General features: G+C 42.8%; 1 protein-coding gene across 1 annotated transcript in view; it reads right to left on the reverse strand.

Annotated features, from left to right (window-relative positions):
* Positions 1–26,459, reverse strand: part of JAG1 (jagged canonical Notch ligand 1) — a 36,818-nt gene that overhangs the window by 2,352 nt on the left and 8,007 nt on the right. Inside the window, exons 3-25 of the mRNA XM_037405815.1 lie at positions 21,569–21,620; positions 15,823–16,077; positions 14,770–14,830; positions 10,779–10,909; positions 10,340–10,459; positions 9,770–9,883; positions 9,127–9,240; positions 8,165–8,278; positions 7,719–7,765; positions 7,004–7,177; positions 6,345–6,495; positions 5,652–5,816; positions 5,018–5,131; positions 4,289–4,402; positions 4,065–4,178; positions 3,824–3,940; positions 3,277–3,304; positions 3,077–3,162; positions 2,156–2,269; positions 1,767–1,876; positions 1,446–1,682; positions 971–1,102; positions 364–514 (exon numbers count right to left, since the gene is read on the reverse strand). Of these exons, the coding sequence (XP_037261712.1) occupies positions 364–514; positions 971–1,102; positions 1,446–1,682; positions 1,767–1,876; positions 2,156–2,269; positions 3,077–3,162; positions 3,277–3,304; positions 3,824–3,940; positions 4,065–4,178; positions 4,289–4,402; positions 5,018–5,131; positions 5,652–5,816; positions 6,345–6,495; positions 7,004–7,177; positions 7,719–7,765; positions 8,165–8,278; positions 9,127–9,240; positions 9,770–9,883; positions 10,340–10,459; positions 10,779–10,909; positions 14,770–14,830; positions 15,823–16,077; positions 21,569–21,620 (2,815 nt within the window). The remainder of the gene's footprint in view (positions 1–363; positions 515–970; positions 1,103–1,445; positions 1,683–1,766; positions 1,877–2,155; positions 2,270–3,076; positions 3,163–3,276; positions 3,305–3,823; positions 3,941–4,064; positions 4,179–4,288; positions 4,403–5,017; positions 5,132–5,651; positions 5,817–6,344; positions 6,496–7,003; positions 7,178–7,718; positions 7,766–8,164; positions 8,279–9,126; positions 9,241–9,769; positions 9,884–10,339; positions 10,460–10,778; positions 10,910–14,769; positions 14,831–15,822; positions 16,078–21,568; positions 21,621–26,459) is intronic.

The raw sequence follows: 26,459 nt of genomic DNA on the forward strand, positions 1-26,459 counted from the left end.
GCGGAAACGCAGCGACACTTCCGCCACCAGCTAACGCATCGCGCCCGGACAGCGGCAACGCCAGGTAAGTACAGGGAGCCTTCGGAGCCAGCCAGCTGCCTTCCTCTTCTTCCTTGTTTCTCCACGAAGAATGCAGAAGAGTCACAGCCCTTCTAGCAGGTTAAGCCACTGTTTTAAAGCATCTGCAGAACTTTGGGTTTGTTTTTTTAAGTAATTCCCTGACGCAAAGCCTCCCTAACAAGGCCAAGAACCAGATTCTCAGACTCGCTACAAATCTCAAAAGCGAGAAAAGCTTCACCCGCTCCCAGAGACTGTTCTGGTCATGGCAAGCATGCGAGTTTTTGGAGACAAGGAAAAGCTCACCTGTTTTGTTTTTAACTGGTCGCCGCTGTACTCTGACTTCCGCAACTGCGGCGATTAGTGTGTTGTTACCATCACGCTTACTGACAAGGTCAATAATCTTATCTGTGATGTCTTTGATTGGGTTTTCATCTTCCCCTATATCTTCTGCAGACTACAGAAGACAACACACAGTAAATACCAAATGCCAGATCAGATGTGTGGGTAATCTGCTATTTATAAACTTTCCCAGTCAGTTAAGGCTGTCAGTACTTTTGAAAAACAGACCAGAAACAAACAAGAAGCCCAGCTATGGGCAGAAACTACTAACGCAGAATTTTTGTCCCCATCCCTATAAAGAAGGCCAAAACCCCCCAATAAGCAGCGCTCAGGAGAATATAACAGAAAAGTGTTTTGCTGCTCTGATTCCGGTTGCCACCAGATGGGAGCTCTCGGGTATGCACATGTAACTAGGACTTCTTCCCTCTTCTTAGAGGGAATTGGAATGGAAAGTAATCCACAAGAAGTGCTGACAAAGCCAGGAATTATGATTTTTATGAAATCCACATGTTGCACACGTATCCCAGCAATTAACTACTAAGGCATTTAAAAATATTCCAGGAATACTTACAATAGCAACATGTATTTCATTATTTGCCAAGTGTGAAGGCTCGCAGGTAATATAGATGGAATATTCAACAGAAACATTCTTCAGAATATTCAGATTCCTCAACTCGCTGCAAATATGCTCTGTGGTAAGTCCCTGGAGGATACAAAAAAAAAAGGTGGTGTGGTTTTGGTTTTTTTTTTTTTTTAATATATATATGCACACAAACACACAGATAAAAGAATTATTTTTTGCTCTGAAGTAAGAGCTCTCAAGGGAAGAGGAAGTGGAATTCCCTCCAAAGCAGCACGTGCTCTTTGCTGGACACAAAAGCATTGGGGGCAGAAGTCTGTATTCATCCTTCTATACCTTCCATTTTCTTTGATAATAAGGGAGCATCAGCTTTTACTGGACTTTTACCAGTTTAAACAGTTGTTTCATGCTCTGGGAAGCAAGCTCCCCATGCCATGGCACGCACATGCTATGTTCTGCTACTTACTGGTGCCATCATTTCTTTATTAAAGGTAAAGGTGATGTTGGCACAGTTGTCCTGGTAGTAAGAATCAGAATTGCATTTGGTCTTCACAGGCTGCTGATTTGAAGGCCAACATTCCCCCACTGCAGCACAAGGGTGAGTGAAACAGTGGTCATCTTTAACGGGAACACAGGCATGTCCTGCTGGGCATTCATTATGGCCTTTGGCATGTATGACACAAGGTCGAGGACCACACCAAACCTAGAAGAGAATAAATACCGCTAAGTAACCACTGGTTACAGGACAGGAGGAAGTAATCAAACTCAAATCGCAGGACAGATGTACCTTAGAACAGGTGACTTTTCCATTCAAACACTGACAGGTATTGCAGTCATCATCCCACTTAACCCCGTCTGGCATTACGCGAACACTGGTAACGCAAGGCCTTCCTGTAACTGAAGGGATTGAACAGAATTACAAACTTAACATGGGGAGAAAAACCACCAAGTCAAAGAAACCCCAGCACCCAGGTTCACCTAAACCTAGTGGTAAGTTTGCTTCTTCAATAAATGTAGATACTTGCTTAACACACCACACACACCCCACATGCCCCCCCCCAAAAACACCCAACTGAGCAAACCCACCCAACCCACCCATACAACCACAAACCTGTTCACATGCAATTACACAGCTCTCGCTACAAGTGCTATGACCAGCTATGACACCTGGAATACCTTCTTGGCATCCTGCGCCACTGCGACCTGGTGGGCAGATGCAACGGAACCCGTTAATTTCATCTACGCACGTAGCTCCAAAGGCACAGGGTGAAGACTGGCATTCGTTGATATCTACGATGGGAAGGAGAGGGAATAAAAGAGTTACTCTATCATATCCTTTTACATTGTCAGAAAAAACATACAAGAGCTTTGCCTGCTGGAGCTTTATGTTCATTTTCTAGGGTCTGCTCAGAGGTGGGTTCTTACTAGCAGCGCCAGTATAACGTCACAGCAAGTTCTTTGAAGTTTCTGCTGTGTGGCACTAGCAAAGATCAAAACTTGACCCCTATGACTGCTTAAGCTTTTCAAGGGCAAGGACACATTCCTTCTCACACAGCCGCACTTCCTCTCCTTTGACATACTCCAGGTCTGTCCTGCTACTAGAATCTTCAACTGATGACAGCAATACAGCTCGAAAGGGGTTTAACACTACTATGAAACTTGTCATTCCGTGGCTGCTATTAGAAAAAAAAAAAAGCGTTAGTGTCCTCCTACCTGTAATAATTATTACACTACAGGGAAGTGCATACATCACCTCAGGGCTTGTAGGTGGATTATTAATTGACAAGGTTTTTGGCTGGCACGGTTTTATCTCAAGCAGAAACTTGTGCCGCACAAACACATTTTAACTGGGAAGACTACCCTGAAGGGCATTTTGCCCACTCAGCTGAACCAAGAGGTTTCAGTTCCAGCTGAACAGACTTTAAGATTTCTTTTGTTTTCAGTTAAATTCCTGCCCTCCCCACAGCCACGATCTGGGCAGGGATACAGAAGACACAGGACATCTATCATTAATCTGATCTATCGCTTAACTCAATTAAGATGATTGCAACAAGATTCAAGCAAAACAAAAATCAAGAGTGCTGTCAAGACACTTACTGATCCTGCAGTCAGGACCTGCGAAGCCTGGAGCACATTCACAGCGGTACCAGTTGTCTCCATCCACACAAGTGCCACTATTGTAACTACAAAGAGAAGTCATTATACACATTAAAAAACTGCTACAGAAGAAGCAATCTAGAATTCTAAAACAACAACAACAACAAGGAAAGGATGAAAGATAAACATACTCAACTTACCAAGGATGAGGACTGCAGTCATTGGTGTCTGCAAAGCAAAACCAGACAACATTCAATATGCAGAATGCAGACTTTGACCGCTACAACTCGACTGTCGGTAAAGAAGGATCAAACTTCCCCTAATACCCAAGTTATGTGTTGCTCAACTTTAACAAAAATATGCTGAAATTCTCTACTAAATTGATTCCAGGCTTCTACCACAAAATTTGTTAACTACATTGTGGAACACATGTACACAGGAAGAGATCCTTGTAAAGAATCTAATGGGGTGGGGGGGGGAAGTGGAAGCAGACAGAGCTGCTCTTAGAAAAAGAATGCAGGAGAAAACAAGACAACATCTGTCTCCACTTAGCTCATTTGCAACTTTCTCATGCCCAGGTCAAGGCTCTATCACATAAAGTCATTAAAAACAAAGATTCAGGTGATGCTAAAGCCGACATCAAACAAGCTTTCCCTTCTGGTTTCAATCTCGGCTCCGAGGGCGACAGGATGAGCTAATGTTCTCATCATGCAACACTCTGGAAAAGTTCAAGCAGAGACAACTTACTCTGAGTACATGTGGGTCCTTCCCAGCCCTCCTTGCAGACACAAGTAAAAGAATCCCCGCTGACTACGCAGGTACCGCCGTTATGACAGGGGTTTGGCAGGCAGCTGCTGTTCCTCGCTGTAACAGAAACAAGATTTGCCGCTGAGTTGTTAGACAGCTGCCAAAACTGAGCCAAGAGGAAAAACTGAGGTCACAGATTGAGCGCTGCATCTGCTTCCTGGTGATTACGCAGGGTATTTACCTATATTACAAGTGGCTCCTTCCCATCCTGCAGGACACATGCACTTGAAAGTGTCCCCCTCATCATAGCATGTTCCTCCGTTGTTGCACGTTGCCTCATCGCACTGGCTGTCACCTGTGAAGAACCCAAACTACCCTGAATACTGGTGCATTCTTAATGCAATTCAACAAGTTTAAGCAGCCTAACAGATCATGCCTGTTATGTTTTGGAAATGCTGAACTTACGAGAGTGGCAAGTTTTTCCTTTCCACCCATTTTTACATTCACAGAAGAAGTCGTTGACCAAGTCTCGGCAAGTTCCTCCATTGTGGCAAGGGTTTTTACTGCAGTCATTAATATCTAGATACGTTAAGGAGAGAAAGTAACTCAAGTGGTGTTTACAGAATTCACAAACACGTGATGCTTGAAAGGTGCATGCCCAATCCCTAGTTTTGGCCTGTATTTCAATCATGGATTAAACACTTAAGTCAGTATTTTAAAGCTTTAAGCACTGTTACAGAGACAAAGACTATTCCACCACATTCCTCCGGTTTGTTTTCATTTTGTCATCTTGTTTCAGTAAACAAGAAGTGAAAAGGCCTATTACATAAACTATCCTGTCAGTCAGGGGAGAGGAGCTGAACACTCACTCCTCTTTCTGAGCCTAACAAAACAAAGCGTGATACGCAGATACGCCATTCCTAAAATGGTGTGCACCAACACGAAGGGCTTCTTACAGAGAGTTATCCAAAGGGCAGAGCAGCAAGCCAAACAGTTAGGAGAGCCAGGTTCTATTCCCCATCCAGCTACGTAACTTCAGGTTAGTTCCGACACAAAAGCCTGGTCCTCTGTGGCCTTTGAAGGGGAGTTTATTTTGAATTGGCATTGGTCACCATCATCTTAAGACAGTACCAGCCATTCCTTTCCTGGTTTTTTTCCAGGAAATCCTTCTGCATGCTGAACTGCTTAACTTACTCGTTTCACAATATGTTCCTTCCCATCCATCACTACAGATACATTTGTAGGAGTTGATGCCATCAATACAAGTGCCACCGTTTTTGCAGGGGTTACTCTCGCAATCATTAATATCTGCAACAGTTTGGAGGAGAAAAAAAAAAAAAAAAAGAAAAAATATCATACAGCTACCAGAAGTCATCTTATTGCAGACTATTTGGTGCTACTTCCATTTCTAAGACCCTTTTGAGAGAAAGGGTTTTAAGCAAGATAAGAAATAGCTGAAAAACAGCGCACAAAGTGATGAGCCTGTCACTCAACAATTACTATTAGAAACAAACCAACCAACCAAACAAACAAAAAAATCAGGAGTCCTTAAGATCCACATTCAACCCCCCTATTAACTACCTCAGACCTTGTATACATAAGGTTTTTAAAAACATACAATTCAAGGCCAGAAGGTTCATTACTGTGAACTTTCCCCAAGGCCTAGCAAATTCCAATCTGCCTCGCCCAAGCGGGATATGAAAACTTAAAGCAGTTCCAAGGTTCACTGTTACAAGAAAGAAACCTTAAAGCAGTCTGGGAGGAAAGGACGGAATCTTTTTCCAAAACGAGTAGGGGAAGTAAAATATGTTTTCTTTTTAGCTCTTACTCTCGTGACAGTAGGTGCCAGTGAATCCTTTGTTGCATTCACAGGTGAATTTTCCACCTGCTTGGCTCTTGCATTTTCCATGGGGACCACAGACATTTGAAGAAATATAACGAACCCCTTCTGGCGTGCTGTTAGAAGCTACTGCCACAGTACAGCTGTCAATTACTGTAGAAAAAGCAGAGACTTGTGTGAGGATTGCCATTCTGTCTGGTTTCCTAAAACTAAGAGCAACGTTTTAATTTCCAGTGATGGAAGTTGAAAAGACATACATATCATAGAATCACACAGGTTGTAAGAGACCTTTAAGATCATCGAGTCCAACCGTTAACCTGACACTGCCAAATACGCTTGCTGCTTTAAAGTAAAAAAAAAAAATATACCAACTGTTTGCGCATAAAATAATCACAGCATCTTATCTGAAGATTGCTGGGCTACGTTGGTGGCCTAGAATAAATTCAACACAGCAGGCTATTTGTTACACGTGTTTTCTGTCCCTGTGAACACAATTGAATAGCTGCTACGTACAAATATTACCCATCATCTTCTATAAACTGAGGCATAAGGCACAATTCAGCCTCGTTATCCAAGAGCTACACCAGTGACTACACTACTGCAGCTGCATTATGGCTCCAGCCAGGGGAGGGGCACAAACTATTGCTGTTCATTCCCGGTCACCTGCAAGGTAACACAGACCTTCACAAGGAGTTGTGCGGCAGTGATCTTTCAGGTGGGAGCAGTTCTTCCCTTCGTAATCTTCAGGGCAGTTACAGAAATAGTCCATAGCAAGATTGAAGCACTGGGCACCATTCTGGCAGGGATTTGGCTCACAATAGTCTATGTCCAGCTGTAAGCAGTGCAGAGGAAGGAAAGGGAAATAAAAAAGGTGGGGGGTAGGAACAGGGGAAGGCAGAGTGAAACAAGCTTTATCATAGCTTTCCCTCACTACGGCAGCAGTCACAAACATTGTGCAATCTGACCTTTTTATCTGCTGCCTCAATGAATTGTTCATAACGCAGCGAGTGTAGTTAGACTTGCAACTATTTCAGCAGACGGCACTCTTGATATTAAACAGCCACTCAAAGCTAATAGTTAGTGCGCAACAAAACCAGACATGCAAACACTTGCGGTCTGTTTAATAAAAGGAATCCTCAGCAACCCATCAGGGTTTTTTGTTGGTTTCTTTTTTCTGCCCCCAATATATATTAATCAAGCACTTTCTTGGCAGGCTGACAGCGATATCAAGTACAGCTTTATACTATGGTTCACTGGATGCAAGGCATTTGGTGTACAGATCAAGAGTGCTGGTAGAAACGCCACTGGCTGAGGGTCTGCCTTTCACCCATGCTTCTTACCTGACAGAGGTTTCCTGAGAAACCCGCGGGACACAGACACTGGAATCCATTGATTTCATCCTGGCAATGACCCCCATTCATGCAAGGGTTACTTGCACATTCATTGATGTCTTTCTCACAGTGATCTCCTGCATAGCCAGGTGAACAGATACACCGATAACCATTAACCAAGTCCTGGGAAGAAACAAGAAAGTTTAGAGTTAATAAGAAAGTATCAAGAGGGAGGAAAAAACTCTTAAAAGGGGAAGAAAAAAAACCCCAAAACAAAACAACACACAGTCCAAAAAACATATCCTCTTACTATGTCCAAACATAGCAAGTCTATTTAGGGGGGGAAAATGAACACACACACCCCCCAGTACTGACTTATGCTCTTAATGGCCAGGCAGCTGCATTACTCTGTGTTTTGAAGGGGAGCATCTACATTTACAGTAGGCAGTCTGCACAACAACCAGCCCATTCCCTGGTGACACTGGCAGTGAGAGCGAGTCATTTACTGCAGTTACATTTTTCACCCTTGCTGTTCTACAGACATACCCCAATATGCTGTAGCATGACACAGGCCCTCCCCCCAACTCAAACAAATGGCAACTGATACCAGCTAATTGCTTTTTTCCACACTATTTGTGTTTAGACTCAAATGTTTTTGTTACTGTTACAAGTCTCAGGGAAACAAAAAACAACAGAAAAACAACACCCCACAAGAATGGCTCACCCGGCATGATCCTCCATTCTGACATTGTCCACGGCAGTCGTTAATATCTGTAATGAAATTAGCATGGTTAGAAGGCAAAAATATATTTACACTAGATATGGAGTTCAAGTCTCTTTAAAACTTCAGCTAGATAAACCTTTTGTCAAGTTTCCTGCATGCCTGCCTTGAGATAAGGTTATTATAATGGGTGGGAAGCTTTCTCGATTCTTCTACTAGAGGCAGTGAAACTTCACATCATTGTTTTAGTCACTTTATCACAATATAGCTATGTTATGGACTAATGAGCTTGATAAAATTGTGTATTTTCATTCCACACCAACTACTCCCCTTCTAAAAACATCAACTGCTGGGACTCTGCCTGAAGTTTGAGTCTGAGCTTAGAACTCCGTGGCGTGTATACATACACGCAACTGGCCTTTAGTAAACCCAAGGGTATAGACACTTACTTATATCACAGTTGTGGCCAGACCAGCCAGTAATGCAGTCACAATAGTAGCTGCCAATCAAGTTCCTGCAGGAATTGGCATTGACACAGGGTTTGCCCTCACATTCATTCGCATCTGAAAAAACAATGTGAATGGCCAAATGCAGGGCTTGTGGGGCAGGGGGGGAGAAGAAGAAGAAAATAAAAAAACCAAACAAACAACCCCTACAGCTGGTTTTCACAGCAGTAATCAGCAGCTCATTCAGATCTAAGAGGAACTTGTAATATACAGCATGGATTAGCAGGACCTGAATGAACAAAAGTCAATCATCAGTCTCTGAAGTCTCGATTTCTCTGCAATTAGAACACACAGGCTACGCTAATTATTTGATAATTACCCGGCCACACATTAAGAGCAACTTCCCCCCACAGCCCCATCTCCACTGAGCATTTTGAGGGAGGAGTGCTGCAGCCTGGTCACTGGGATGAGTGTGTTGTGTAAAGAATGCAGACAGCTCATTCTGCGTGAGATCATCTACAGTTTGGAACCCAGCTGTGAACTCCTTGGTCTGGAGGAGCTGACATGGCTGAAGAGATACAGCAACTTTCTCACAGGCTAAAGGAATAAATGCATGTGGGGGTAGGACTGGAGGGCATACACATGCACCCTCCCCACTTCAGTTCATTTACCGTTCAAAGTATGTCTCTTTAGCTTAGTTAACTATTTCCTTCAACTCCTAGCATGCATCAGCAAAACGACAACAGAAGGAAGCCACTCTATGCCTCGAGACTGTCCTAGACCCCGGTCCTGCAAACACTGACCCTTCATATTCTCAATATGCCAGAATACATCCGCAGGCTTCAGAGCCATAAGCATGCCTGATGCAACGGGCACGATAACCCTTGCCCACTGGACTACGATCCCTTTTGCATTTACCTTCCCCACCCAGGGCAACGCTGGATGAAGAGAAAAGCAGTTCTCACCTAGCTGGCACGTTTTGCCTGTCCACTGAGGTGGGCAAATACACTTAAATCCATCAACTAGATCTTGGCAGGTTCCTCCGTGGCCACAGGGATTTGGAGAACAGTCATCAATATCTGTAATGCAGATTAAGGAGAGGCTTAGCTCTGTTACTGAAATTTGATAAATGGTTGCTGCTACTAGGATTTGCCCTGAGGAGCAGAAAGACAACAGGACTTCTGCCTGGAATTTCTAGGTCTACTCTGATTTCAGCAAAAGCCTCCTTCAAAAATTACTAGTAGTGTGAAAGGGGGTTCAAAGCACAGGGGAGTAAGTTTACACCTGTGGCCTTTTTTGCAAGCGGGAGTCATTTTGATCCAGCAAGTCTCTCAAACAGTATTTTAAACAGCTTGCCGGAATGCTACAAGAACTTGGCATTCTGCTTCTTTCGAGAAGCCATTGGCCGTTCTCTCCCCAGGCATTTAACAAAAACCTTGATACAAGCGAAGGAGCAGAGAGTGCACAGTGGCATAAACAGCTGCCAAGAACCAATGCTAAAGCTGGGAAAGGGGAAGTAGGCTGTCCTGTAAGTTTATCAGGGATTAGAAAGACTGATCTAAAACAGCAAAGTAGCACATTTTTAAATACAGTTTTGAAAGGACCTACTATCAGTGCAAGTTGGTCCAGCCCAGCCAGGCGCACAGACACATTCAAATCCTGTAGATGTCTCTAAGCAGCTTCCTCCATTGTGACAGGGATCAGAGAGGCAGGCGTGCTCCGCTGCACCGGGACACAAGTACATCATGGTGAAGACTATAGCAGTATCACCAGAAGCCACCCCCTGCTCCCTCCACATGCTTCTACTCTGGACACACCACTGTTACTCTTGAGGTATTACACTCCTGTGAAAGCTGCAAGTCGAACAGCTACTAGCTGGCAGGAAGTCATCTTCCACGCTAAACTCATCTCCATGCTGACTTGGAACTGTCCGAGTCACAGCCAGACAAGGGAAGTTGTAGCGATCTCTCAAGTGAGCAGAGGGCTGACGTTCAGAGATACCGACTGTTCGCAATGAAGCGCAATCAAGCGAGTCTGGATCTTTGTAGCCAGCCCTGACATCATAACGCTAGAAACTGATTTTTCCCCAGTCTCGTAAAGCATATCCAAAACCAGCCACTGAAAGCTGGCAAGAATTAACTGCTAAGTGGCAGCTCAGCCGCTGCCTCAAACACTTACCGATTTCACAGTTCTGTCCTGAGTAGCCCTCAGGGCAGGAACATTGGTATTTATCAGGGCCAGTGTTGCTGCAGGTACCACCATTCAAACAGGGTGGGTGGGTTCCACAGTAGTTCAGATCTGCAAGAGACAAGGAGCATTAAAGCCATGGTTGAAAAGCAACAGAAACATCACCACGTGGCATGCTTTGTTCCATTATTCTAGAGCCTTTACAGAATACATCCACACACAAGAACAGGCCAGGCCAGGCAAAAATTAAGGACGTACGCCAACGCCACCAGAACAGCAGAGGAGACAACCCTAGAGTAGCTGAGGGACAAAAAAACTCCCACGGTGTTTCAGGAGCCTCCCTGAGTCTCGTGTGTACCCTCTCTCAATGCTAAGTCTCCCAGTGTTAAAATTCAAGTGTTATACTTGGCTATCCATAAGATTAGCATACCTTTGTCACAGAGCTGACCACCCCAGTTGGTTTCACAGAGGCATTGCCATGGTTCAATGCAAGTGCCATGGACACATCCTGGGTGTGGAATGCACTTATCACAGTACTGGCCTTGCCATCCATACTGACACCTTCGTTTAAAGGGGAGAAGAAAGAAAAAAAAAAGAAGTCAGAACAGGGAAACAAACAAATTAGAATTGCTCTGTGTGGATGCGAGCACAGAACCCTAAAGCTTGGAGAAAGACTGGGGAGGTGGGGGAGAGCGGCAGGACGAGAGGAGGGGAGAAGCTATTTAAGGTTTGTTTGATGGTTTCTTGTAAACAAACATTTTAGTAGTTTTGCCAAGGTCTCTGTAGCCAGCCTCCTGACAAAAGAATAACTGTTCCGAGAGAACCAGCATGAGGCCATTCAGCACAATAACAGTTTTGGAGCCTCACACAAATGTGGCAGAGAGGGTGGGTGTGCACTACAAATCAATCTCTGGACTTTGACAGGGTGCTTTATAAATTGGGGGTGGGGGGAAGTCAGTGGAAACAATAGTTATCCAGAGATCCTCATGAATCCAAGGTTCCAGGCATTTCAGCCATGCTGGCTTTGCAGGAAGACAAACAAAACCATAAACACCAAAATCTGAGCCCTTGGCAAGGCAGCAGCAAAGCATCAGGAGCAATCTGCTCTATCGGAAGCTAACCTTATTCTGAACAGCAAGCATGGACTGGGCCACAGTAAGAGATGAAAGCAAACGGCACGCATCAGGATTTTACATGTGTTCAAAGATCAGTTGTCAGTGTGTTTCAGAGTTTGATTTATGCTAACCTCTTTTCGGAGAAGAACTAAAACATATCCAATTCTGAGAAACTTTAGTTTCATGTATGGAGAAGATTATTATTTAAATTATTTATTGCCACTGTCAAGGAACTACCTGAATTCTGTACTTAAAAAAGGAAGATGTTCTTTCAAAGGAAAGCCCCCTTAAAGGAAAGCTCATTTTGGTTTTCATGTAGTTCTCACTAACAAGGCACACCAAGGATTCTTCAAAGGGAATTTATAGAGAGAAACAAGGAAAACAACTTGGAAATAAAAAGCAAGGGTTTGTTGAGGTACTGTATTTCATTAACAGGTCCTGAGAGTAATTGATCAGCAGCAATTACGCACTAAGCTGTCACTAAATTATGAAAACAAAACTCATCTGTACAGAAGTCAGCTAAGCTTTCTATTTGTAAAACCCCTCACCATTCTTCTACTGGCAATTTCTTCTCATGGGAAAAAGCTAGTAGGATCTATCCAATCACACACAGCTCGTGGTAAGTCTGACTTGCCTTCTAAAAATCTCAGGTGACAAACTACATCCTAATTAACTTTTTTAAAATAGCTATTTCAACAGCAGCCTATTCAAAGTCAATGGGAAATTCTTGTTAGTTTGTGTGTTTTTTAAAAAATAAAAGCTAGTCCAGCTTGTGTGCCTTTGTGTGCAAAGAACATGAAAGAAAACCAGATCAGGCAAAACAGCCTCTTTCAAGTAGCTCTTGGAAAATCCTTCTGTATATGGAATATAACAAGAACGCACAAAGATCAAAATTTAAGAACGTACCCTTTTAATTTATATTGCGTTGAAAGCAACTTGCCTGTGAGCTTCCACACAAGCAAGCAAAACTAAGGGACCTCAACCTGCAAAACCAGGTATCCAAAGCAGGAATTTTACTCCTTTCTGCCAAATCAAAGGGGGGGGGGGGGTTTGTTTTCTTTAAAACAAGTGTAAAGAGAAACATTAAAAACAAACAAAAAAAAACCCCACCACACACACCAAAAAACTACACAAACACCACAAAAAAAGCCAAGAGCTTTAGAGCCAAAGGTATGACATTCTTCAAACATTAGCTTCAAAGCGTAACAAACAAAATTGGATAAGGCTATGGGCATTTTTAAAAAAAAAAGTTACATATCAATTCCAGAAGATGATCTGTGGTACTTTAAGAACATGTATGCAGCAGTTTCTCATGAGAAATTTAACTTTCCTTGCAGAGTGATTAATGAGTAAATATGGATTTGTTGACTAGCCTGAATTAAAGAAAGTGACTTGCACCAAAAGGAAAAAGGATATTTTAAGAATGTTTGCAAGTTGTCTATTGTACCAGAACACAGAGCAGTTCTGCTGGGATGTTATTTTTAAACTCTGTTGCATTTGTAACATACAGGCTATGTGACTCATCAAAACTTAAAAGAAAATAAAATCTTGTTTCTGTGTTCACTTTAAAGATATTGGTCTAACTTGGCAAGCAGAAGTTATCTGAAAGCACCAGAAGGACAGCATTGTTTCAAGACTATGCAAATCAAGTGTGGGAAAGTTGCACCTTAAGTAAATAAGAGCACTAGTGCATGTCTGGGCAGTGAGTGGGAGGCAAGAGACTTAGAAAGAGAAAGGAAAAAAAAATATCTGGAAACAAAGCCTGTTGTTCTGACTAGGAGACAGCAACCCTTACAAGGCATGTTTATTCTGATGACAGAAGCACAAATCACTGGTAGCCTTGACTGATACACTCCTTTTGCCATCTGGCCCCCCAATACTTCTTACTACTTGCTAGGCTTTTTTAATTAAAAAAGGTTTTGATTTGGTGTTCTGGGGGTTAACTGGCTTGTATCAGTACCACTAAACATTAAAAACACCGAACGAACTTAGAACAGTCCATCCTGCGGTTTGACTTTCACTTTGCCACATCTCATGTGGAGGATTAGAAGTTACTTCCTACCTTACTTTCAGAAGGTTCCTTGACAGTTTTTTTGTTTAGTTTTTGAAGCACAGATTACAGGGGCAGAAAGAAGGAATGAACCACAATGTGACTATTTAGGCTGACTTCTTATATCATATAGTCTGTCAGGCACCCCAGATTCAGCTCTTTCTAGATAAGCTGTAGTTCGAACAAGAAAAGCTGTCCACTTCACGCAGAAGTTTCCAGCAGTAGAGAATCCACCAATATGTTTGTTAGGCAGAAAAATTACATTCCGTTGCTTCAGACTTAATGAGTTTTATTTGTGAATACCCAAGCTTCACTTTTAACCCTTCCTGCACAGGATGAATATCAACATTTTGTAACCTCAGAAGCTCTCAGTTCCCTATTGCACATAAACAGGTATGATAAAGGGTTACGTGAAGCAGCTTACAACCTGTTTGTCGATAAAGAATGTCCACATGTAATATCCATTAACCCTCTGTTAGTAAGGGAGAAAACTTCTCCCGTACTGTAAATAGATGCTGCATATTTTGAGGCATTCCACATATTTAATTGTTGGGTTATGGATAAACTCTGCTTTTCATTGTCTCCTTGCCAGGACAGAACAGACTTCAAAGCACAAGAGCAAAATTCTGCATTCATCAGAGCCTACTGACAAGATTTCATCCCAGCTATTAACCTCTCAGCACTCAGAGCCTGGCTCACAATGGTAAAGGAACTGAGAGATTTAACTAATCCCATTCTAAAGAATGCTTGACTTTTGCCTACTGATGGAAGAAACCAGGGGGTGGGAGGGAAGAAGGGGGAAATGGTGAAAGGGAGAAGAGGAGAGAAAAGCCACACTGTACTTCAAGCTTGTAGTTGAAAAAAGCCTATTAATCAGGCTGTTGGGAAAAAAAAAAACCACACCAAAAAACAAAACAACCCATACCCACAAAACATTCACACTATTTATGCAGAAACAATTAGTTAGTGCTCATTAAGCAGCATTCACACCATTTATCCCATACCCCTCTTCCCCCCGCCCCGGTGCCACCATTTCACAAACCAAAAGCTTCTTAAAATTATCAGTGCATTAAAAACCCGCTCCCCCCTTATTCTGGGCAAGTCAGCATGAATAATGTGCCTTGGTCAAAAACATGACTCCAAAGCCACCCTCCCCCCCCAGTCCTATTTGGTTTAGCATCACTTGTTTAATTATTTGGAGGGGGGTGTGGGGGTGTGTGTGGACATGAGGACAAGGAGGGAGAGGGAGCTTTTACCTGCACTCTCCTGGAATTGTGCAAGAACCATGCTTGGGGCTACATCCCTGACGACAAATAGCTGTTAACACAAAAAATGAAGAGTATCAGCATGCTGCCTGCTTCCTGCATCTTCACACTCGTGGGAATGTTTTAATCTCTAACCAACACTGTAATCCTACTAAATCCAGGGGTTTAACAAGTCTCTCATATCAAGTCTGCTGGACAGAAAACCAAGGTAGGTGGCTCCCTGTGGTAGGAAATCTATCAACTAGCTTTGCAAAGGAATCGTACCTAATGCTGTTCAAAGAGCTGTTTCTATGCAAGAGAAATCGTCTCACCTTAGAGAGCTCAAGTAAATTTGAGCCTACACGTTTCCTTTCTCTGTCTTTTGCAGGTGAACTGGCCCACTCTCTCTGGCTTTACATCTAACTCAAAGCAACTTTCAACTATTCTGGATTTACTTTTGGGCCCTATCTCTGATCAGACAGGATATTAAGATGAGCGTCAATTCAAACTGCAGGTAAGCTCAAGTCAGCAAGACATGTTGGTAGTCTGTTTCTACTGAGAGTCCTGCTTTCTCCTTCTGAATTACCTAGGAAGTTGCCATTCCCCAATAAACATGTTATACATAATCTAGGTAGAACAAACAGCCTGGGACTTTTCAAACACCAAAGCTTTACACTTGCCAGGTCAGCTCTAAAACAAGTCTCTCCTTCCTGCTTGTCTTGAAGTTCTGCACCAAAGGGGAAATCCTTTTTGAAGTCAGCAGCAGAACTCCCATTGAAGTCAATGGGCTGGGTTTTCTTCCCAAGGGCAAAGATGTGGATAATCAGAGAAAGAGCACATCGGCTAAGTGCCCAGTACTTGTCAGACCTCTCCAAGATTTTAAATCAAGGCTGAAACTAGTCTTCTCCTGCCCCTAGTTTTCTGGGTAAAGCATTAGTCGCTGTCCCATCAGTCCTTAGCTCTGTGGTCTGCACAAACTGATCACCGAGTTGCCACCTGGATACAATGCACTCAAATCCTATCCAAGCCTGCTGATTGTCCGGGGGTTGAGCATTCATCACAAACCTTTGTTGCATTCTGGTCCCATCCAGCCTTCCAAGCAGGTTTTGTTGCCGTTCTGGTCACAGGTATGGTGAGTGAAAAAGTCGTCTCTTGGCCGACAAAACTTGTTGCAGCCAAAGCCATAGTAATGTTCTGCACAAGTCACACGGATTTGGTACTCAAAGTGGGCAACTCCTGCATTATGTTTCAAAGTCTGCCACTGACGGCTTGGATTGATCATGCCAGAGTGGGATGCCTTCTCAATAACGCGATCAGGATCTAGAAGTCAGAAGAGATGTCACAGTTAACACTTGGTTTAGGTATTACTAGCTCCCACATCACAGCTCTCCAGCTTCACAGGCAAGACTAAGGCAGCCAGTTGGTTTTATTAATTTTCTGTTTTAGAAAACAAGATAAGGCTGCCCTGGAGCTACAAACCATTATCTAAAACACCCATGCAACATTATCGAACTGAACAAAGCTTGAAATCAAAAGGGACTGTTAGGTTAGTGCCAATCACTTATCCCTTTTGCAGCGTAAGGACATCCAATAAGAATCATACAGTTCATGAATAACGAACGTTCAGCTGCTTTTACCTTTGGCTCCAATAGGTTGGTACATAATGTGGTTTTCTCTGCTTCTCCATTAATGGTGCAAGTTTTGTTTTTAACTGGAATATTTACAAAAACATCATACTGCAGCAGCCTAATAAAGCATCATCTACAAACTGAACATAAGCACCACAAAAGGTTTGAAGCCTTCTGGGACTCTGGTGTAAACACTAAATTGAAAACTACCAACTCTTGGCATTCTGACAGCATCAGTGACATCACAGGTTTTGGCTGAGAAGTACTGTGGAAATTCTCTCTTCAGATGTTAGCTGACATTAAAAATTCAAGACTATCAGAGCTCAAAGCAGAAAACTCAATTCACTGTATATATGTGCTATAGATCCTCCTTTCTCTCCGCAGAGCATTTCAAAGTTCAGACTTTGTACTTGACATTTAGTTCCAGATAGAGGCTTTCAGCTTTCAGAGCCCTACAACTGTCTAAATCATGGCTTGATCACATTAGCTCGGAACATTGTATATATCTGTGGTATTTCACTTTGTAGTCCAGGTCTTGTGACTTAAATGATCCGACACTGCTTTACAACCTGCTGCTAGCAAGCACTTGACTGCCGAGTGCAAGTTTATCATAAAACAGCCAAAATATCCTTGCAGACATAGTACAAAAACAACAACAAGTACCCAGTTATGCTGTTCTGTATATGGGAGCATAATCCAGCAACAGAAGAATTTTAGGTAGAAGGGCAGTTTGCCAATGATGCGTTAGAAAGCAGCGTGTGAAGTGCTGGCACATTTGAGTGTTAAGAATTAAAACGTACTGATGTTCAGCTTGTTCTTCCAACAACTACAAAATAAGGTTTGGGGATTTTACATAAGGCAGAGTTGAAGACTAACGAAGTTACTGCGTAAAGCTTAAGATGACACACAGGCAGTTTTTAATCTAAGATACTTTAAAATGTATTGCTAAGGACCTTTGATTTATAGCTTTCAAGCAGACCTTCCTAACAGGCTTCTCAAGCTTCAGATACCCATTATCAATTCACCACTAGGTCCTGCCTCCTCGTCTGCAGTTTTGAATAAAGTAAAAGCACTTGCTGCATAACCACAGAAAGGTGTCAATACACAGACACTGTAAGTATTCCCCATTTTGGGGGGTGTTCTTGGCTTGAGACTACAGCATTTGTAAGTATTTACAGTGTGAAATTAAGGGCAACAACTTCTTATTCACCTTCTGGTATTTCTGGTTCTATAATATTTTCCATTTAAATCAGTTTTTATTATTCATTGGCACCAAGCCCCCAACCCCACTTCCATGTGTAAGACTTTCAAATGCATGCAGGCCTTTATTAATGTAAGTCCCATTCACAAGTAACTTAGATGCCTAAGGACTTTTCCATACTGGTATATCCAGAGCAATATCATGCCCTGTACTGTGCAGGTGTAAGGCTCTTAGATCTCATCAACAAGATTATTGACTAATTCTAAGAGGTACTTAAGCAGATGCATATCTATTTGTCTTGAATGGGGCTAGTCAAGCAATTATAGTTCCACTCACGCTGGAGATGGCTTTGCTGCACTTGCCAAGATTACACCCTGATCTACAGCACAGTTGGAAAGCAATTGCATTTCCCCAAACACCGAGCCTGAGCATAAAGACAACCTGTTTCTTGCGAGTAAAACAACTCTATCCCTTTCTCCTGTAAGTGGCAGAAAAGGGGAACAATACTCAACGTAGTTGTGCAAACCACCACCCCTACACACACACACACACACACACAGTCACTCTTGGTTTTCCGGTCTTTCCCTGTTCCTCATTAGGAACACACCACTGACAGCTATTTCAGTCCTTGGCACCAGAAAAACAGTCGCCTTGGAAAAGAGATCTTTCCTCTTGCCTCTGCTCTATCATTCTTCCCCTATCTGCCAGCTCATTAGGAAGCATGTCCTTGCTGCATGTCTACAACATCTCACTCCAGCCACCAGCTCTTTTGAGCCCTTAACCACATGCTGAACTCAAATGGAAACATCCTTATTAGTTCACTGGACTGTATTTTTTTAAGGGCACAGATGAAAGCCAGCTGCAATTTCACTTTGGATCATGGCTAAAATGCCTTTCATTTGATACACATTATAAAGCTACCACCACACATTTAAATTCAAGTAAGGCCTCACAGACTTAAGTTCCTTTCCATTAGCCATCACCCACAGTTTTCACAATGAAGTATTGGCATGTTCCTTCTTGTACAAAAATTTCTCCACCCTTCCCTATTCCCACCTGTCAGTACGCACTTACACAAGTGTGCTGACCCAGACTTCAGGGAAGGCGTTGCAACAACTCTTCCATTCTTAGCCTGCACCAATAATGCTTTAAGTTTTATAGTAAGCAATCCCAAAGGAGCAGCCTGATTAAATAAAAAGCAGTAGTCAGCCAGGCTTGAGAGAATGTGATCTTAACTTCCCTGGCATTGTCTGACTTAGAACCCCATGCTTTGATAGAAAGGTTAGAGGAAATGTTAACCAATTAGAAACTGATGAAGGGGAAGAGAGGCTTTCCGTACACCTTTAGCTTCCACTCTGCACTTTGCTGTCAGAGTTTGTTGGTTACATTCACTTTCTGTGGCTATACTTCAAAGCTATTGATCTATCTTTCTATTCAGTGGCCAACCATACCTAAGGTTTTAGGCACAGGGAAACAGGCTATTTTGACTGTGCACCTTTGCTTTTCACGTGCTCCTGTTTCTGGAAATTTTAACTATGCAGCATCAGGAAGCAAACAACAACAAAAAAGGTCCAGACTTCTCAAAGCAGTTTGGGTGGCCTAGGACACCACAGTTATTTTTGAGTCTTTGTTTCAGACAACTTCCAGCTATGGCTTGATTTACACTGCGCTGAAGTCTTTTTTGCCTGACTGGAATTCACATGCAACTGATACCAGTAATTTACAATAGCTCTTTGACATAGTTTGAGATGCAATGTCAGCCCCATTAGCTTTATGTATGAAGCGACAGTAGCAAGATGGCATCTAGACAAGAAGCAGAGTAAGAAAACCATTTAAGTTGAATCTTGGCTCCAACAAAGCACAATTCTCATCAGCTTCAACAGGGCCAGATTTTAACTGCAAGCCACTCTTGGAAGTGAGACAAGAGAGAGTATGTGGTAAAGGGAACGTAGGAGGAGTGGAATGTGGGGGGGGGGAAAGAAGCATCTACTCTAGGATCTCCTAACAACTGCACTGATCAGATGATGCTAGAGCTATTGAGAAGTTACACAAAGCCTACTAAAACCACTTTTTTTTTGGAGCTCTCAGAGTCCTTATAATTCAGTGGTAATTAGGGTAAAATAAAATCGTGGACATTAAAAGAATACTCATAATTTTATGTGATGATAATTGTTTAGTTCTAAGGATTTCCTTAACTAGTTCTTCAAGACTTACTCTTCAGCTATGGAAAAGCTGACTAAGTAAAGCGATGCAGTACAAAGGAAAAGCTTTGTGCAGTACAGTGACTGAAGTGACCTACAGATGGTTATGTGACAGCAAAGCTAGAGCAGGAATGCAAATCAGGAACACATGTTAGAACATGTCCTCACTTGGTCAAATGCACTGCTGAGAAATGAGGCAATTTTGTCTGAAGACAATTTTGTCTGAAGACAATTGTACTTCCAGATCATGAAAGCAAAGAAAGGGTTCATTGTGTTGCTTTGGAAATGCAGTTGTTTCATGAAAAAAGATGAGCTCTAATAATAGTAAAAATGGCAGAGACCCAGTCTGGAAAAAAACCTCTCAGATCCCACTGTAAACAAGACCTTCATTTTGAATTCAGACATCTTCCATTTTTAATACATCTCTGCTGCTGCAGCAAACTGTTTTCTGCTTCTCCATAAAACACTCCATAGTCAAGAGCCAAGAAGTCTCCCAGCCACTGCTCCATGACTGTGCTGGGGTAGGGCCTGAGATCACAGGTACTGCAACAGTGCTGAATGTGGCCAGTAGTAAAGCAAACCATGGCCATCACCGACAGGTCACATGAAGCATCTGCAATAGACAACTTCTTTTCCGGAACTAAGAACTAACAGGACATCCCATGTATATTAAAAAATAAATAAATATTAAAGAGCATATCTGTGCAGAATGTTTCCCAGACTCAAAGGTCACTCCCAAGCAGTGTTCTCTTAACCAATTAAAAAAATAAAACCATAGACCTGTGCACATTTCTAATAAGGACTTTCCTTCATGAAGCATGAAGTCCATTTCATTACCATGCGGCTGTCACCTGGCATTCTAAAGCAGACTACAAGAAGCTGTTATAAGATTCCTGCAAGATGGGCCACAGTGCTGCTTCTTCCTTGTTGAAGGAAAAGGCTTGTTGTGTCAACAAAAGGTTTATGAGTTCAGATTCATACTTTCTCCTGTGGCTTTTACCACACACTATTAAAGCCTTAGATTGAAAATAGAGCTAATTTTGCCCACCTACTTCAGTAACGCTAGACAATAACCAGAACAGCTCATATGCCAAGTGACTCCGTGCAGCTTCCTCTAGCTGCCAACAAGAAAAGCTTAGCAGAGAGTTTCTGAAACTAATCAAAGCCATTCCAGGTGAAGGATTCCCACCCTTGATTTCCAACCAGCTCTGCCGGGTGGTGTCTGGTAAATATTTTTCAGCCCCTGAATATAAATCTCTAGACAGCCAGCTCTCAAGGAAGAGCTGGTAGTCACTCCTGTTTCTCATCTACAGTCATTAGATTGATATCTATACCAAGTCTTACAGAGATTATTTTTTTTAAAGCAGCGTGTTTAGTTTTGAGAAGTGCATAGTTTATAGAAAGGTCCCAAATCAACAAGACTTAGGCTTCCGAATATCACTCCCAATTATAAAAAAGAAAAAAACCAGTCTGAACAAAAAAACCCTGAAGAAACCCCTTGGCTTTTATTCTCCCTAAGGAGAAAGAGGAAATTAACAGCATCTATTTTTAGGCAGCAAACCGTCGGTGCTTAGGTGAGCGAGCTACTCACCCTCCACAGGCAATGTGAGGGAGACAGGCTGCTGCAGAGCCTGGAGTAGTTGCTCTGAATTGTCTGGGGAAGAGGTCTTCCCTTTCCTCATGCTGTACTTCACAGTGAGGTGGTTAGACTACCAAAGGCCTTTCGATGGACAAGAAATCAAGGTGTCCAAACTATGTAAACCAGTGGAATGAATACTTACTAGTAGAGTTATCATTGTAATCCCATGCCTCCACAAGCAAAGTGTAGGATCTCTGTAAAAGACAAGTAAGAGTTAGTTTCAGAGACACACATGACTAAGGAAAAAACAAAAAATTGCCACAATAACAATTAAAAAGAAAAATCTCAGTCTCTGCCCTAAAATGGAATACTTGAAAACATAAATAGGTAACGGATTATACTTGAGTCAAACATGATCTTCTTGAAACCCTGTAAGCTACCTTATCCAGTCTGACTTAGAAGACCTTTCACCTTGGATAGCTCATCTTTGTCATCATTAATGCATCTTATGTACTTAACCAGGAAGTACAGCCTTTGACACCGTGCTGTAGCCACAATAAAGCACGTGTGGAAGAACTGCACATGGAAGACCAAAACCACTGGGCTAGCACAGCAGCATCACCCACCCCCCCCGCCCCCCGCCCCAAGAAACCAAAAACAAACCCGCACCCTCAAAAACTTCTTCAAAAGAATTTTAGTTACAGAAAAGTAGTCTTGATGTCCCTTCCCCCAACCATCCTGAAAGCAAGAAGTGTTGCTAAGATTACTGTGCTCTGCCTTGACAGCGCAATCTCCAGGGACTTTGCTTTTCAGCACCCCCTTTGAAAGCTTTGTCTGCATGAGGGCCATCGCAGCTCCCACAAGTATCAGGTAACCGAGGGAAGGACTGAGGGCGATGGGAAGGGGGCGGGGTGAGAGAGAAGCATTGTAAAACAAAGGCTAAGATCAGACTATTTGGAAGAGCTGGGAAAGGGAAGATGCACTATCCACCCCGTGTCACATTTACAGACGCACTAATCTGCCAATGAGCTCTCTAGCACTCCAGTAATAACAATCATAAGCATAAACTAACTGAAGTGACTCCATGAGTTGGAAAGAAGCCAGCTATTACATCTAAGCCACCTTTATCTTCAATCCTCACTTGAAAACAAGAGCCATTAAAACATCTCCTCCCCCAGCTCTGCTCTAAAATATTATTATCCAGGCTGTATCTTTCAAGATTGCCGTTTAGCCAGCCATATCTAAATTTACAAAACGATTCAAACAAACATACACACCTCCTTCCCCACCCACCCCACTCCCCCTAAAAAAGCTGAGAGAAAATAAGGGGAAAAAAAATATTACTTAAGAAGTATAGTATTAACTATAAATGAGATAGTAAATGTAACATCTTTCTGGTAAGCAGAACAACCACAGAACAAATAAAAACTCTCCATAAAGTGTTTCAATGCTTTGCCATAGAAGCTGTGTTTCATGAAGTTTATTTCTCCTTAATTGTATCTGTGCCTTGCCAGAGTCTGCTCATTTGTGGTCTGCAATGCTTAACACCTTTTCTGTAACAGAAATCAAAATACAGTTCCGAGTGCAAGCTGCTACGAGGTACAAGTGTAAGGCAGACCTCAAATTCCTCGGGGCGGGGGAGGGGAGGGGAGGGGGAAGTTGAAACAGACTGCTTTCTCACGACTGGACACAGCATGCAGCCTCTGAATGAAAACCTAGTTTGTGATGGACACCGGCTTGCAACATCGCCTAAATATGTTTCATATTCAAAGCAGACTAGGATTCTATTTCATTCACTGATAACTGTGGGAAAATGCTTCCAAAAGTAAGCAAAGCTGGGCAAGCCAAGGCATGTGCCCAAGCTATTATGCAGAGGCTCTGCTGGCCCAAACCATTTTTGGTTAATATTTCATGAAAGTTTCATGTTATCTGTTACTATTCTAGACCAAGTCTGTCTACCTGAAAGAAACTCTGAAAATAAATAATCATGTTTTGTTTTACTTTAACGCTGTTTAAAGCAGATTTAAGTAGTCCTTACACAAGTTAGAGGTACAAACAAAACCAGAATAGAACTCCTGAGCCACATTACAGATACAGATTGCACTATCTTGGGTGCTTCCTCACTGGTTTAATTACCAACATTGAGAAGCACAAGCACAACATGTTACTGCAAGCTTGAAAAAAATATTATGATACAGAGAATGAATTATGGCAACCAGCACTACTTCCAATAAAGTTAAGGATGTTTTCCTTTTGGCCTTGCATAATTGTTTTGGAAGATATTTTGTCTAAACTCATAGCAACAGTTCCCGGTTGGTTCTCAGGACTGTTTACCAACACGCCTAGCCCTTAAGGAAAGGAAAGGCTGAATCCTAGCTTTAAGTTCTCCTGTTGCTAGATACTTGTGTGACCACTTTCCAACACCACGCAGGACTTTGGTTAAAGAGAAGAGACAGTTCTGCTGAACTGCACGGAAAAAAGTGCAGGGGGAACAGACCTACCCTGGCAATTCCCTTGTTTCTATATGCCTCCTCTCACCTCCCGAATAATTTACGTGAGGAATCCCAGTCCTGAGAAGGGATGATACAAAGAATGGCTCTATCCCCGTCAGCTGAGGGGGTAGGGGGGAAGGACAAGACTTTGTGCTCAAGATGGGACACTCCTAAACAAGAGACATGCAAACACCCACAGCCCCACAACAACAGTAGCAAGCCCCCCTCAACAATCTAACTATCACACTGCTCTAAGCCAATTGCCCCTGCCTCAGAAAAGTGGCCCTGTGCAAAGACTGCACTGTGGAGATTTTTTAGAAGTGCATGTCATCCCCACTTTATAGATCAACAGTTCAGATCTCAGGAATGACTACTTACAACGTGAAGGTTTAAGTTTTCCCATGCCCATAGATGACCTCTGCCCATCTTTGAATAAATATATATCCAGAGACAAGTATTCCACATCATGCACCTTATTCCTTCAAAGCAATGTCCTAGGCAACAAGGCAGCGCAGCAGTGAACTTTCCAGAGTCACACCCAATTAGCCACTGTAAACCTGAGCTTGACCAGAAGGCAGGGGTTCTGGCTTGAGAGGAAAGGCAGCTTGAAAGGAGTGGCAAGCCAGCACACTTTGCAGAAGATCTACAGTCTGATCAGCCCAGAGGACTGAAATGCAGCATGGCCATCCTACAGCAAAATTCCTACGAGTTCAGCTATGAGAGGATGAAAATGGTTAAGTTTACACTTCAAAAATCAAAGAAAGCACCAATGTGCAGAAGTTATTCTTCTCAATGACAAGACACCAGGATTTAATCTCGAACCATTGATAATACAAAGACTGAAGACCCTGACATCCGTGGGAAACTGTCCCTTTTAAGGGTCTGAAAGGGCAATGCAACCTCTTTTCTGGTTATTTAAATGAAATGCTAGCAGCTCCAGGTAAGCAGAAGGTGTTTAAAGCTCTCAGCTTCACTACTTTCTTCCCTCCCTTCATCCAGACATCCACCCAAGAGAGGTGTTTTTGTACTTTGGCTTCTAAAGGCATTCTGCAAGTCTGTGGGACACAGCAAGATTAAAATATCAGGCTCATTAATGAAAGGACTGCCTCCTTTTTGAAAGGGGTTGCAACTAGTCAAACTTCTTTCCCTCCTATCCTTGTGGTTAAACCATGCAAGAGCTTTGCTGAGCATGTGAAACCATGACTAGACAAATGCAGTGGGAAGTTTGCATTCTGAATGCTGCGCCTGCTCCTTCTCTGCCAAACAAGGAGAGCAGGTTAAGCCCAACAACATTGTCCTCACGCTCTGCCAGCCACACAGCTGTGAAGACCAGTTTGAGGACAGTGCTCACACCCTGCCTGCATCCTAGGAAAGAAGGCTAGGAGACCGGCATGCTGTCACTGCAGGCCACAACACATTGCCAAGAGCTCTGGCAAACCCTCCTCCCTTCAGCTGGAAAGGGGTGAGACAGGGAAGAGGGAAACTGAGGCATATTTCAAAGTACTCAAGGGCCAAGGAGGAGGGCATCTCTGAGCAGAGTTAAGGCTACTCACAAAACCACCTCCTCTAAACATCAGTAGGACTCTCACATGGGTACCCTTGCTGCCATGTGACAAGTCATGATGACTCTATGTAGATGTGTCCAACATCACATCATGGTCAGCCAGTCACCTTTGGGAACAGAATATTCCTTCAAAGGAACTGAAGCAAATTGGTTCCTCATCGAGAGGAAATACAGACATACTTAGGAAAAGGAGGGAAACAACCTAACCCTCTTAACCCTTTGTCAAAAGGGACATCATCAGGAAGCTCTTTTTTGGGCCAGCCGAAATAAGGATAAGGCAACACCCTATAAAGCTGTTACTCTCTCAACCCTGCATATATATAAACAAAGTCTAAGCTTTAACAATCTCATGCCTCAGAGTCCATGGCCAAGAGCTAGGCTGAACCTCAAGCCGGCAGCCCAGCCAAGAGCCTCATCAGAATATGCCCACATGAAAACAGAGCATGTTGTTACTTCAGTCTTCATTTTAAGTAGTCCCTTCATTGCTGTTAGTGCCAGTAAACACTTTGTTGCCACATAAAGGAAAATACGTGAAAACAAATTTAACTGTATTAGCAGCTTCCAGGGGAGACTTTCCCCCCCACTCTGCCTTGGCACAAGCCAAGCGAGTAACCGAAATCAAGACCTCTGCCATACAACTGCCACCCTCCTGCCAAATGATGAAGGACACAAAAGTACCGCTATCCAAACTATGCATACGCTTAAGCATCCAGTAAACCAGGCTGATCTCTGATCTGGCAAGCCTGCTGGAATAATGAGTATCCTGTGAATACATAATGTGCTGAAGTTGCCATTGTGTGAAGTAAGTCCATGGTTTGTCTGGGAGCCGAGCAATGCTGAGTCTACTGCTGCTTCCTGTTGCTTGTCCTGTATTAGCATTATTTTTGGATAGGCCCCATTATGTTCTGTAATCCTCACTGCAGTCAGTATGGCCACGCTATTGTTCTTGGTTAATATTAGCAGTCAATGCCTCTGTCTGGGTGGCCGGACTGCAATGTATTCCAATCATAAAACTAGCATGCATTAACCAAACAATG

This window comes from Falco rusticolus, chromosome 12 (assembly GCF_015220075.1).
Source record: "Falco rusticolus isolate bFalRus1 chromosome 12, bFalRus1.pri, whole genome shotgun sequence".
NCBI classification, from domain to species: domain Eukaryota; kingdom Metazoa; phylum Chordata; class Aves; order Falconiformes; family Falconidae; genus Falco; species Falco rusticolus.